The sequence below is a fragment of the Canis lupus genome, chromosome 24 (assembly GCF_048164855.1).
Source record: "Canis lupus baileyi chromosome 24, mCanLup2.hap1, whole genome shotgun sequence".
Lineage (NCBI taxonomy): Eukaryota > Metazoa > Chordata > Mammalia > Carnivora > Canidae > Canis > Canis lupus.
In genome coordinates, this window is record NC_132861.1 from 36726823 (window position 1) to 36739068 (window position 12246).

General features: G+C 39.9%; 1 protein-coding gene across 5 annotated transcripts in view; it reads right to left on the reverse strand.

Annotated features, from left to right (window-relative positions):
- Positions 1 to 12246, reverse strand: part of PIWIL2 (piwi like RNA-mediated gene silencing 2) — a 76535-nt gene that overhangs the window by 50691 nt on the left and 13598 nt on the right. For 4 of the 5 annotated variants that reach the window (XM_072796344.1, XM_072796342.1, XM_072796346.1 and 1 more), the window contains exons 11-13: positions 3531 to 3719; positions 2821 to 2902; positions 1851 to 1940 (exon numbers count right to left, since the gene is read on the reverse strand). In XM_072796344.1, the coding sequence (XP_072652445.1) occupies positions 1851 to 1940; positions 2821 to 2902; positions 3531 to 3719 (361 nt within the window). The remainder of the gene's footprint in view (positions 1 to 1850; positions 1941 to 2820; positions 2903 to 3530; positions 3720 to 12246) is intronic. The other variant, XM_072796343.1, reaches the window with a different exon arrangement.

The following is a 12246-nucleotide window of genomic DNA, read 5'->3' on the forward strand; positions in this document are numbered from 1 at the left end:
GATTTTAATAAACATGACTCAGGAATGTGAAACATAAGCTTAAAAATTTAATCATAAAAGAATTGAAATGTTGTTTTTTTCTCCCACATGACAGCTAAATCTTATCTCTTTCTTAAAACTATGTTCTGAATTTAAATTCCCCAAGAAATTCGGGGGCACCTGGGTGGCACAGTTGAGTTAAGTGTCTCCCTTTGGCTCAGGTCCTGATCCCACCTGGTCCTGGGATCCAGCCCCACATGGGGATCCCTGCTCAACATGGTGTCTGCTTTCTCCCTCTCCCTCTGCCTCTCACTCTCTCTCAAATAAATAAATCAAAACTTTTATTTAAAAAAATTTATTTATTCAGAGACACACAGCAAAGAGAGGAGAAGTAGGCCCCATGCAAGGGAGCCTGATGTGGGACTCCATCCTGGGACTCTGGGATCACGCCTGAGCCAAAAGGCTGTCGCTCAACCACTGAGCCACCCAGGTGTCCCTCTAATTTTTTTTAAGCTTTTTTATTTATTTCTTCATGAGAGACACATAGTGAGAGAGGCAGAGACATAAGCAGAGGGAGAAGCAGGTTTCCTGTAGGGAGCCTGATGTGGGACTTGATCCCAGGGATCACGACCTGAGCCAAAGATAGACACTCAACCACTGAGCCACCCAGGTGCCCCAATAAATAAAAACTTAAAAAAACAAACAAACAAAGTCTATGAAACAGGAGAAAAGGGAGCTTGATTACACCAATTTATTATTTGGAAAAAATAGGGGGAAAAATGTCCTGTACTAGGCACAGAGCCAAACATAACATGAATGGAAAACCACATCCACTCTTTCTATTTCATGTCCTACTACTACTGTAATCTAATGTTATCATAAGACTCCTTTTCTGTCCAGTGCTTGGTCATAATATATGCTTTTTAATGTTATTATTAAATGAATACTTAATGTGTATATGAAGATCTGAAATCACATATGTGAGTTCTTTATTCTTCTGGTACTACAGAACTATACAGTTGTTGTTCCCTGTGAGGCAGCTATTACCGCCAGTCCTACGGGGCTGTACCAGATAGCCCTGTGATCATAAAGTCATTAGGTGATTGAGTGTTGTAAGGAAGGAGCTTGACCTACTGTTAAATGGAAAAGGGACGAAGGTAAACATGAAAGAAATCTCTTACAGGAATGCTAAGCTTCACTTCAGGCTCTTTATGATGTTCTGAAAATAGTCTGTGGCAGCGGAGACAGGCATGGGTCCAAGGGTAACAGACATGCTCTAGGAGAGTGAGGAAGCACAGAAGCTCAAGTGTGGAAAGCCCCAAGCGCTGCAGACAGAGTGGAGGTGAAGGGCTCCGGCTCCAGATTTGTGCTGCTGCCCACGTCTGTGCTTCTCAGCTATTTCCTAATGGGGACCAAGCCCAACATCTCCTGGACACTCCACACCCCATGAGATAAACTTCTATCCTTTTACCTCAGTCTCTGACTTATTGATTACTTTTTTGCTACATTATCTCCTCACCCCTTTAAATAGACTGAAGGCTTGTAAGAATGCTAGAAAAACTCAAGGCTCTCAAAGAACCTCACTTATGATCATATGACCAGTTTATAATCATCTATCTGACTGATAGGGGTGAAGACAATTACTTGTTTCCTTTTCCCTTATAATTCAGTCACTCTAGTGTGCTGACAGTCTTCCAAAGGGAGGCTCTGATCAGCTTCTTCACAGTGAATGGGAAAGGACACAGGGCATGTTTTAGAGAGAACTGGAGCCTGGAAGAACAGACCTGCCCAGGTGATAACACAAGCCTGCCCAGGTCTAGCTCAAGCTGTTAGCGAAAAAAGGCCTTCCATTCAACACAGGCATTTCTCACCTTCATGGCTCTGAAGTCCTTCTTCATCTTCTCGGGGATTCCAGTCATGAATGAAAGCTCAGGCAGCAGCAGGATTTCACCTTTTAGCAGCTTTGAAGAGAGAACGGGGAGGAAAAATAAGGCACCAAAGATGGTCTTGTTCTCCTGACCTGAGAAAACATGCCATGCCCAGGGCTGGGCCTGCGGGAACATAATTGGTACACTAGGGAACATAAAACCTCAGAAAAGGTGGCAGTGAAATACTGCAAGTATTTTAACCTTTTCCACTCAGTCACAATATTATAAGCTTGTTATATTAAGTAAAAGGAAAATGTTGAAATGGTCAAAAAAAAAAAGGGGAAAAACTAGGAAAAAAAATAACTGTCCCTCTTAGACCTCCAGACAAGCTAAGGCCTCCAGATCTTATCTTAGCTGGGTGATTTTCAGCCATACTCATTTAAGACAGAAGAGTTGTTATCAAGGCACTTTCCCCTGGATCCTGGCCCGGTTAAATGTCTCTCTTCCCTAACGGATCTAGTGTTTTAATCTTAGCAGAAAATAATTCTCTTTATTCCTTAACCTGACTTGCTCATATGGATACTTAGCTCCTCATTATGGGGATTTCAAAAGCAAATCCTGGGGATCCCTGGGTGGCTCAGCGGTTCAACGCCTGCCTTTAGCCCAGGTCATGATCCTGGAGACCTGGGATTGAGTCCCAGGTCGGGCTCCCTGCATGGAGCCTGCTTCTCCCTCTGGCTGTGTCTCTGCCCCTCTCTCTCTCTCTATCATGAATAAATAAATAAAATCTAAAAAAAACAAAAAACAAAAAAAACCCCAAATCCTACCATGTTAAGTGGCACTTCTGGCTAGAGACAATCCTGCACAGTTTTCCCCAACCACACTGTAACTCTGCTTCATGGCTCCCAGCACCACAGATGAAGAACTTAAACTACAAGTACAAATCTAATTACCCCTCCCCCCGCCAACTCACCATCCCTTGGTTCTGTCTCTCGCTGGGCCTGTGGATCAGCAGTGGTTGGTCCTCTTCCTTAATTGTGATTCCATAGTTTTTGCTAGACCAGGACAGAGGCAGAAGCAGGAAAGCATTTCAGAAACAGCATCACTAAATGGAGGAGAAATCATCTAACAGTCCAGAAAAAAATTTGCTTAAAACCACAACAGGTTGGGGGCGCTTGGGTGGCTCCGTTAAGCATCCAACTCTTGATTTCAGCTCAGGTCATGATCTCAGGGTTGTGAGATCGAGCACCAAATCAGGCTCCACAAAGTCTGCTTGGGATTCTCTCTCTGCCCCTCCCTGTGCTCCTCTGTACTCCCTTCACCCTCAAATAAATCAATCTTAAAAAACTGCATCAGGTTGAAAGGCTTGGGCAACTGAAAAGGCAAAATGATAGTCAAGTGATTAGGGATTTGAACTTAATCTCTCCAACCAGACTTCTACTTAAATCAACAAAAGAAATATAATTCAAAACCTTGGTATTAATTTATAAAGTAATTTCCAAAATTACTAAATGAAACTTTAAGTCCAATCCCACAAACAAGTTCATTCAATCTTGGGAGCATTACCAATTTATCGTAAAAGTGTCCCACTGTAGGCTACAATGGAACTCAACATTCTGCTAGAGAATGGCAGACTACATCCCACACCCACCCGAAGGCCCAAGCCCAGTCTCTACTTTCCACCTGTAGTATTCCAAAAATGTGATCTCCTTTCCATCAGACATTGTGAAGCTATCTTTTGGTGTCTTATTCCAGTCCACATCATCAATACGATAGGTACGATTGTTGTATCTGGTTATAACAATATTGCCAACCAAAAGCTTAGTGCACTCATCCTGAAAGTTTTCTTTGTTCTGCTGATAAATGGCATGCCTTTGGAAAGAAACAAGAGACTTCTGAATCATATTTGTATTCACAGAGCACAATGAAAAGGATGGAGGATGCAAATAAGTACTTCAGGGGTATGATCACAGCCATATAGCAACAAAAGGCTCCAGTTGTCTCTTTTGAGAGACATGACTCATCTCTTTTTGACATTACCAAAATATCCAAAATTAATAAAAAATAGTGAAAAGAGGGGTGCCTGGGTCAGTTAAGTGTCTGCCTTTGGCTCAAGTGAGGATCTCAGGGTCCTGGGAGGAGCCCTGCATCAGGCTTCCTGCTGAGTGGAGAGTCTGCTTCTCCCTCTCCATCTCTCTCCTCACATCCCTGCTCGTGCTCGCTCACATGTGCTCTCTAATAAATAAAATCTTTAAAAACAAAATAGTGAAGAGATAAAAGTCAAACTAAAAACAACTACAAATTAACATTCACAGTTTGCCTCTGAATAAAGTATTTTAATCATCAAAATAATTATTTTGTATCATCATCATTAGGATAGTCTACAGAAGGACAACAAAACATTTTTTAAACTATATTTGCCCTTTTTGGCTAACGGAAATACCTATTACAAATCCCTATTATTAGACAGTCCTGGTGAAGATGCTAAAGATGCAGATGAACAGATTCACTATAGTTAAATGTACCCTCGCCGTAACCTCTAAACAGTGTCGTGAATAAGCCGACAGGAAATTCACAAGAACTGTGTCTGAATATGCCTAGGGAGTCAAGGAACATTAACATAAGAAGCTGATGCTTGAAGGAGCAGTCTGCCAAGCAGAAACACTGGGGCAGAGGAATGAGTGACACTCCAGGCAGAGGCAGCAATATGCAGGAGATGAGCAGCAATCTGGGGATGGGGAGGGCAAGGACGTTGAAGAAGGATAGAAGATGGTGTAAGTACAGGCCAAAGACAGGCAGGGACCAAATCTGAACGTCCTCCTAAGTCAAGGAACAGAGTTTGGACTTTCTTCTGTGGGTCAGGGTCACCCAGGGTATATTCTTCAAAAACACTGGTCCCTTGATAGGTTGTGAGGAGGTGTGAAAAAGGTTCCACAATCAAAAAAGTGGAGTCCACTCTGCATATTTTAAAGCTTGTTTAGAGACTCACAACGTACATATGCACCTCAGGCTGCTAAAGAAACATATTTACCTCTGATGTATTTAACCACAGATTCCTCCGACCCTTTACTTCTAACCTCACTGAACAAACATTTATGGCCCTTCTGGGTAATTATAGTATCCTACAGAACTCGCCCTAAGAAAGATTAAGTAAGTGATGAAAAACCATCAGAGACTTTAAGCAGTTCAACCCTGACGACAGACCCTGAAGCCAATCCCTGAGTTCAAATCTTGTGTCTTCCACTTACTAGCCTGTGAAACTCTGAGAGAGCTACTGCTCTTTGTGCCTTGGTTTCCTCATGTGAAAGTGGGGTCAGTGAAAGCACCTAACTCACAGTGTTGAGAGAATGCAATGACTGTATAGACCCGAAACAGTGAGAACTGTACCCCTCGTACAGAGAACAGAACTGTATGTTTGCAAATATCATCTCCATCATGATCATCAGTACCTGATACATGCCAGATGCAGTGTGTGTGTGTGTGTGTGTGTGTGTGAGAGAGAGAGAGAGAGAGAGAGAGAGCGCTTATTCTGTCTGCCAGATTAAATACAGAGGAGAAATGGCTATAAAGATAAATTCACTACAGGAATACCTGGAGAGCTTAGTCAGGTAAGCCTCTGATTGATTTTAACTTAGGTCATGATTTCAGGGTCATGAAATCAAGCCTGACGCCAGGCTCTGCGCTGAGCATGGAGACTGCTCAAGACTCTGTCTCCCTCTGCAACCCTCCAACTTGTGTGTGCACTCTCTCCCCCCAAAAAAGTAGGTTAACTATATATGTAGTTGTGGAAGTCAAAAGAAACCACTACTATAGAATCCATATCCAAACACTTTTTAACTTGTAATTTATTTTCAGAACTCATAATGCTAGTTTTTAATATTCTCTTACCTAATTCCTTTCCCCTGATCACTGTCTTTTCCATCAGAAAATGTAGGAAGACATGGAGGAAGAAGGCACAATCAAGAAAAAGCTAAAAAGGGATGAGGAATGCAGGAGATAAACAATATAGACCTGAATCCTGTCATTCCAACATTCAACATTGAAAAGTAGATAGAAAAAAAAAAAAAAGTAGATAGAAATCAATGATTTTTAACTACATCTATTTCACTTTGATTTCTAAATGCTGGGATTAAAATAAAAAAAATTTTTTTTAATCACACTGAGGACAGCCCGGGTGGCTCAGCAGTTTAGCGCCGCCTTCAGCCCAGGGCATGATCCTGGAGACCCGGGATTGGGTCCCACATCGGGCTCCCTGCATGCAGCCTGCTTCTCCCTCTGTCTCTGCCTGTGTCTCTCATGAATAAATAAATAAAATCTTTAAAAAAAAAAAATCATATGATAGATACCCTCCCCTTTTTTTTTCAGCCTGGCTTGTTTTCAGTGTGATTTTTTTTTTTTAAGATTTTATTTATTCATGAGACACACACAAAAAGAGGAAGGCAGACACACAGGCAGAGGGAGAAGCAGGCTCCATGCAGGGTGCCCAACCTGGGACTCAATCCCGGGACTCCAGGATCATGCCCTAGGCCAAAAGGCAGGTGCTAAACCGCTGAGCCACCCAGGGATCCCCTATCATATGATTCTAAATATAGAAAATTCTAAATGATGCACGCTAATCTCTAGTGACAGAAAGCAGACCAGTGTGTGCTGCCTATGGTGGACAAAGGAGAACAAAGGTAGAAAGAGATCTGAAAGAGACATAAGTAAATTTTGAGTGGCAATGGATATGCTCATTATCTTCACTGTGATGTTATGTTGGTATATAAATAAGTTAAAACTCATCAAATTGGGGGTGCCTGGGTGGCTCAGTGGGTTAAGCGTCTGCCTTTATGCAGGTCGTGATTCTAGGGTTCTAAGATCAAGCCCCACATCAGGCTCCCTGCTCAGTGGGGAGCCTGCTTCTCCTGCTCCCTGCTCTTATACTCTTTCAGATAAATAAATAAAATCCAAACAAAAACCTCATCAAATTGTATACTTTAAAAATATGAGATTTATCATGTCAATTGTGCCTTACTAAATCTGAAAAAAGAAATTAATGGAATAGAAGACCCCGATGAGAGTAAAATACAAATTAGGACTGAGTGCCAATAATGGTGCCAATAATTACCAGTGACATTTCAAGTTAGTGGGGAAAAAAATGGATAAGAACCAGGGCACCCTGGGCAGCCCGGGTGGCTCAGCGGTTTTAGCGCCGCCCTCAGCCCAGGGCCTGATCCTGGAATCCCGGGATCGAGTCACAGGTCGGGCTCTCTGCATGAAGCCTGCTTCTCCCTCTGCCTGTGTCTCTGCCTCTCTCTGTCTCTCTCACGAATAAATAAAATCTTTAAAAAAAAAAAAAAGAAAAGAAAAGAAAGGAACCAGGGCACCCAGATATTGCAGTTAGTTAAGTGACCCAACTGTTTGTTTCAGCTCAGGTTGTGATCTCAGAGTCATGGGATCAAGCCCTGGGTCAGGCTCTATGCTCAGCCTAGTCTCCTTAAGATTCTCCCTCTCTCTCTCTGTCCCTCCCCCTCTCAATACATCTTTGAAGAAATACATGTTTAAAAACACAGATAAAAATTTTGGTAACCATTAAAAAAATAATCAATAGTAACATGTAATATATATATATCATTTAATAAGAAATTTTATTAATATGTTTTAATATCATAGGGTCAATCCCCCTTTGTATAGTTTTTTTTTCTTTTCTAGACTTTTCCTCAATATTCTTGATTTTTTTTTTCTTTTTTTTTTCTTTAAATATTTTATTTATTTATTCATGAGAGACACAGAGAGAGAGGCAGAAACATAGGCAGAGGGAAAAGCAGGCCCATGCAGGAAGCCTGATGTGGGACTCAATCCCAGGACTCCAGGATCATGCCCTGAGCCAAAGGCAGACACTCAACCACTGAGCCACCCAGGAGTCCCGATTGGCTATTTTTTTCATATCAACTTTAGAATTAGTCTAGTCTCGGGGAAGCAACCTATATGTAGATGGATGGATACAGATTAAGTTATTTGGAGCATTTATATCAAGTTTAAAAAAACATTGAGAGAATTGTTAAAAAATATATATTAACATGTAAGAAATTAAACAATAAAATCAGATGAAAGCACAAACATTCATGTCTTCCTTGCAATTAAAAAAATCACAAACTTTGGAGAAGATTGTATTGTACCCATGGTAACAAGTAGCCATAAAATCCAAGGGTTTGGGGTTTTTTTTTCTTTAATATTTTATTTGACACACACAGAGAGAAAGAAAATGAGTGTGGAGAGGCTCAAGGGGAGAGAGAGAAGCAGACCCCCACTGAACAGGAAGCCCCACTTGGGGCTCGATCCCAGGACCCCAGGATCACAACTGGGGTTGAAAGCAGATGCTTCACTGACTGAGCCACTCAGGCACCCCCAAAAAAATCCAGTTTTAAACTTGCTTAATACAATTCTGTTCAACTCACCTCCACAAACCTATTTTTGCTAGCTATCCAACCAGAGTTGTCCCCTTGTTTCCATAAATTGACCAGTCGGGAACAACTTAATCCAATAAGCATCCCGATGATGAGTACTACTCAATCAAGAACAGACGACCTGAGCAACCATGCTTCTACTGCTTGCCCCCTGGAAAACTGTTGTCCTGAACTCCATACCTCTCCAGTACTCTCTATAAGATCAGTAGTCTCAACTCACTGTAGTAAACAGTAAATCAGCCTTCTCTTTATTTCACATGGAACAGAGGTCTCCTTGTCCTTTGACAATTCTGAAGGTCTCATCACAGTAACTGTGGAAGCTCTTCCTTTGCAACACTCTACAGGATGCACTCCCTGGACCCCTTGTGCTTAACTCCATTTGTCCTTCAGATCTGCTGCCAGTGAGTACAGTCCCAATAACCAGCTGAGCTCAGACTAGTTTCATTAGGTTTTAGCTGCTTCTCTAATGAGTTTTCAGGTTAGACCTGGGTCTTTGTATGATGTCTTTGGGCTTTTTGTTTTGAAAGAATACCATTTGAAAATTATTTTTGCCATTAACTTGATTACTCTCCATCTGCTTATTTTGCTTTTGCTGTTATTTGTCTATATGCATACAGGCTTCTTTCACATGTTTCTGTTTTGCCCTGGATTTCCTTGTCCCTATTAAGCGTACAAGAGAGTGTTCTATAGGGAATGCATGGAAGCATAAGCCAGATAAGTCTATAAACCAAGCCAATCCACTCCTGAAACATTATAGTTGGAGGTCATTTGGTCAGAAACCAATTTGTGAAAAAGCAAGTGGTCAAACATTAGGAAGGCACTTCTTGTCTTAGCAATTTGTGAAAGAAGATCATTGTGTTTATTTGTTCAAATTCCAGGGTCAACGATAGTTGGGTCGCTGATCTCATGGCCCTTCCTATCTGTGTTTGGAACCTGAAATATGGTTCACAAACACACATCCTTAGACAACTTCAGTGCTTCTTTCTTGTTTGTCACAGGTTTGCCTATGTCAAGGTCTCAAACTCTCCCTGGGAGAATTTCTGCTTTCAATATAAAGGTTTACCATAAGTCCTAATTCTGGCACTTTCCTTAGTAAAAGGCAAAAAAGTATTTTGAGTTAAAATTACAATGTCCAAAAGTACACAAAGAATATTCTCCAGTATAGATCACATGCTGGATCATAAAACAAACCTCAATGAAAATAAAAGGACAGAAATAATACAAAGTAAATTCTCTGATCACAACAGAATGAAATTAAAAATCAGTAACAGAAAAAAATCAGTAACAGAAGAACTCAGGAAACTCACATACACGTGGAAAGTAACATATTCCCTTAAATAATCAAGGAGTCAAATAAATGACAAGTGAAATTAGAAAATACTTGGAGTTGGATATAAATGAAAACACAACATACCAAAACATATGGCATACAGCTATAGCATTACTTAAGAGGGAAATTTATAGCTGTAAAAGCCTATATTAAAAAAAGAAAAAATATCCCCCAAAAACTAACCTTTCACCTGAAGACACTGGAAAAAAAAAAGAGCAAACTAATCCGTAAGTATGCAGAAGGAAGAAAATAATGTATATAAGAGTGGGAATTAATGAAAGAGAGAACAGAAAAATACAGTCAACAAAACTATACATTGGCTTTTTGAAAAGGTCAAAAACACTGACAAATCTTTAGCTAGACCACCTATGAAAAAAGGAGACTCAGATTTCTAAAATCTGTGATGAAAAGAGGGAACACTACAACTGGCTTCACATAAATAAAAAGAACTGTAAGGGAACACTTTCAACAGCTGTATGCCAACAAATTAGATAATCCTAAATAGAACGGATAAACTCCTAGAAAGACACAAATGACCAAAACTCACCCAAAAATAAACAGAAAATCTGAATAAATATCTAACAAGTACAGAAATTAAATTAGCAATTTAAAAACTGCACACAAAGAAAAAACAAAACTCAGATGGTATCTCCGATGAATTTCTACCAAGCATTCAAAGGAAAATGAATTCCAATCCTTAATAAACTCTTTCAAAAAACAGAAGGGGGGATCCCTGGGTGGCGCAGCGGTTTGGCGCCTGCCTTTGGCCCAGGGTGCGATCCTGGAGACCGGGGATCGAATCCCACGTCGGGCTCCCGGTGCATGGAGCCTGCTTCTCCCTCTGCCTGTGTCTCTGCCTCTCTCTCTCTCTCTCTGTGATTATCATAAATAAAAAAAACTTAAAAAAAAAAAAAAAAAAACAGAAGGTGAAGGGAATACTTCCGAACTCTTTCTATAAGGCCTGTATATCCCAGATATTAACACCAGGCAAAAGTATCACAAGAAAACTACAGATATTGCTTAGGAATATAGATAAAAATCCTCAACAAAATACAAGCAAACCAAAACCAGCAACATATAGAAAAAATTATACACCATGAACAAGTGGGATTTATCCCAGGAATGCAAGGTTTAATACTGAAAAATCCATTTTAAAAGCAGAATGTTTGGGGCTTTTTTTAAATGATCAAAACCCAACTGCCGGGGATCCCTGGGTGGCTCAGCGGTTTAGCACCTGCCTTCAGCCCAGGGTGTGATCCTGGAGTCCCGGGATCGAATCCCACATCGGGCTCCCTGCATGGAGCCTGCTTCTCTCTCTGCCCCCCTCTCTCTCCCTGTGTCTCTCACGAATGAATAAATAAAATTTAAAAAACAAAACAAACAAACAAAAAAACCCAACTGCCTTTCATGCTAAGAACACTCAATAAACCAGGAATAAAATGTAACTTCCTCAATATGAAAAAGGGCATCTACAACAAAAAATTCACACCTAACATACTTGATGAAAGACAGATGGATATGTTGCCCATAAGATCAGGAAAAGGAAAAGGATGTCCACTTTTTTTTTTTTTTTGGCTAGTTGAATTGTCTTTATTATCAAAGGGAATATATCCAAGGCTACTTACATTGAGGAGGGGCGGGGTCAGGGCTTTTTTCTTTTTCCACACCATTTCTATTCAACATTGTATTAGAGGTCCTAGCAGAGTAATTCAGCAAGAAAAATAAATAGAGATCCAGATTGGAAAGGAAGAAATAAAATTACTTATCTTTATTTGCAGATGACATGATCTCCTATATTGAAAATCCCAAAGAATCTATGAATAAAATGTTATAACTAATAAATGAGTTCACAGGGGTTGTGCTATACATGAATGATATTAAAAAAACAGTGTTTTTCTATACACTTGTAACAAAAAAAATGAAACTTTTAAAGAAATCCGTTTACAAGGCATCAAAAAGAATAAAATACTTAGGATAAGTGCAAAACTATACTCTGAAATCTATAAAAAGTGAATTAGTGGTAAGTACACATAAAATTATGTACTTAGGAAATAAAAAGATAATTTTATATACAACATAAGCTATTGTGCAAAAAACAAAATAACAAATACTATATAACTCATCTATAAATAGCTTTTGTGTAGTTAAAATACAACTATAACCTTTAATAAAGTAAAACTTTAATAAAACAATTTCAATGAATGGAAAAATATGCCATATTTGTGAATAGAAGAATCACTGAATGTTCTCCTCAGTCAATGCCAATCAAAATGCCAATTTTTTTTCTTATTCTCATTAAATTATTCAAAGGACCACATGCAAGAGTAAATTGGTGAAATTTGCTACAAAAATTCTGAAAACATGGGGCAGCCTGGGTGGCTCAGCTGTTTAGCACCACCTTCGGTCCAGGGCCTGATCCTGGAGTCCCAGGATCAAGTCCCACATTGGGCTCCCTGCATGGAGCCTGCTTCTCCCTCTGCCTGTGTCTCTGCCTCTCTCATGAATAAATAAATGAAATCTTTTTAAAAAAATTGTGAAAACAGAATTCCTTGACAAATATTAAAAGCTAATACATTTACAGTATCTGAAACAGTGTCACATTGATTTTAACCACTAGATCAAA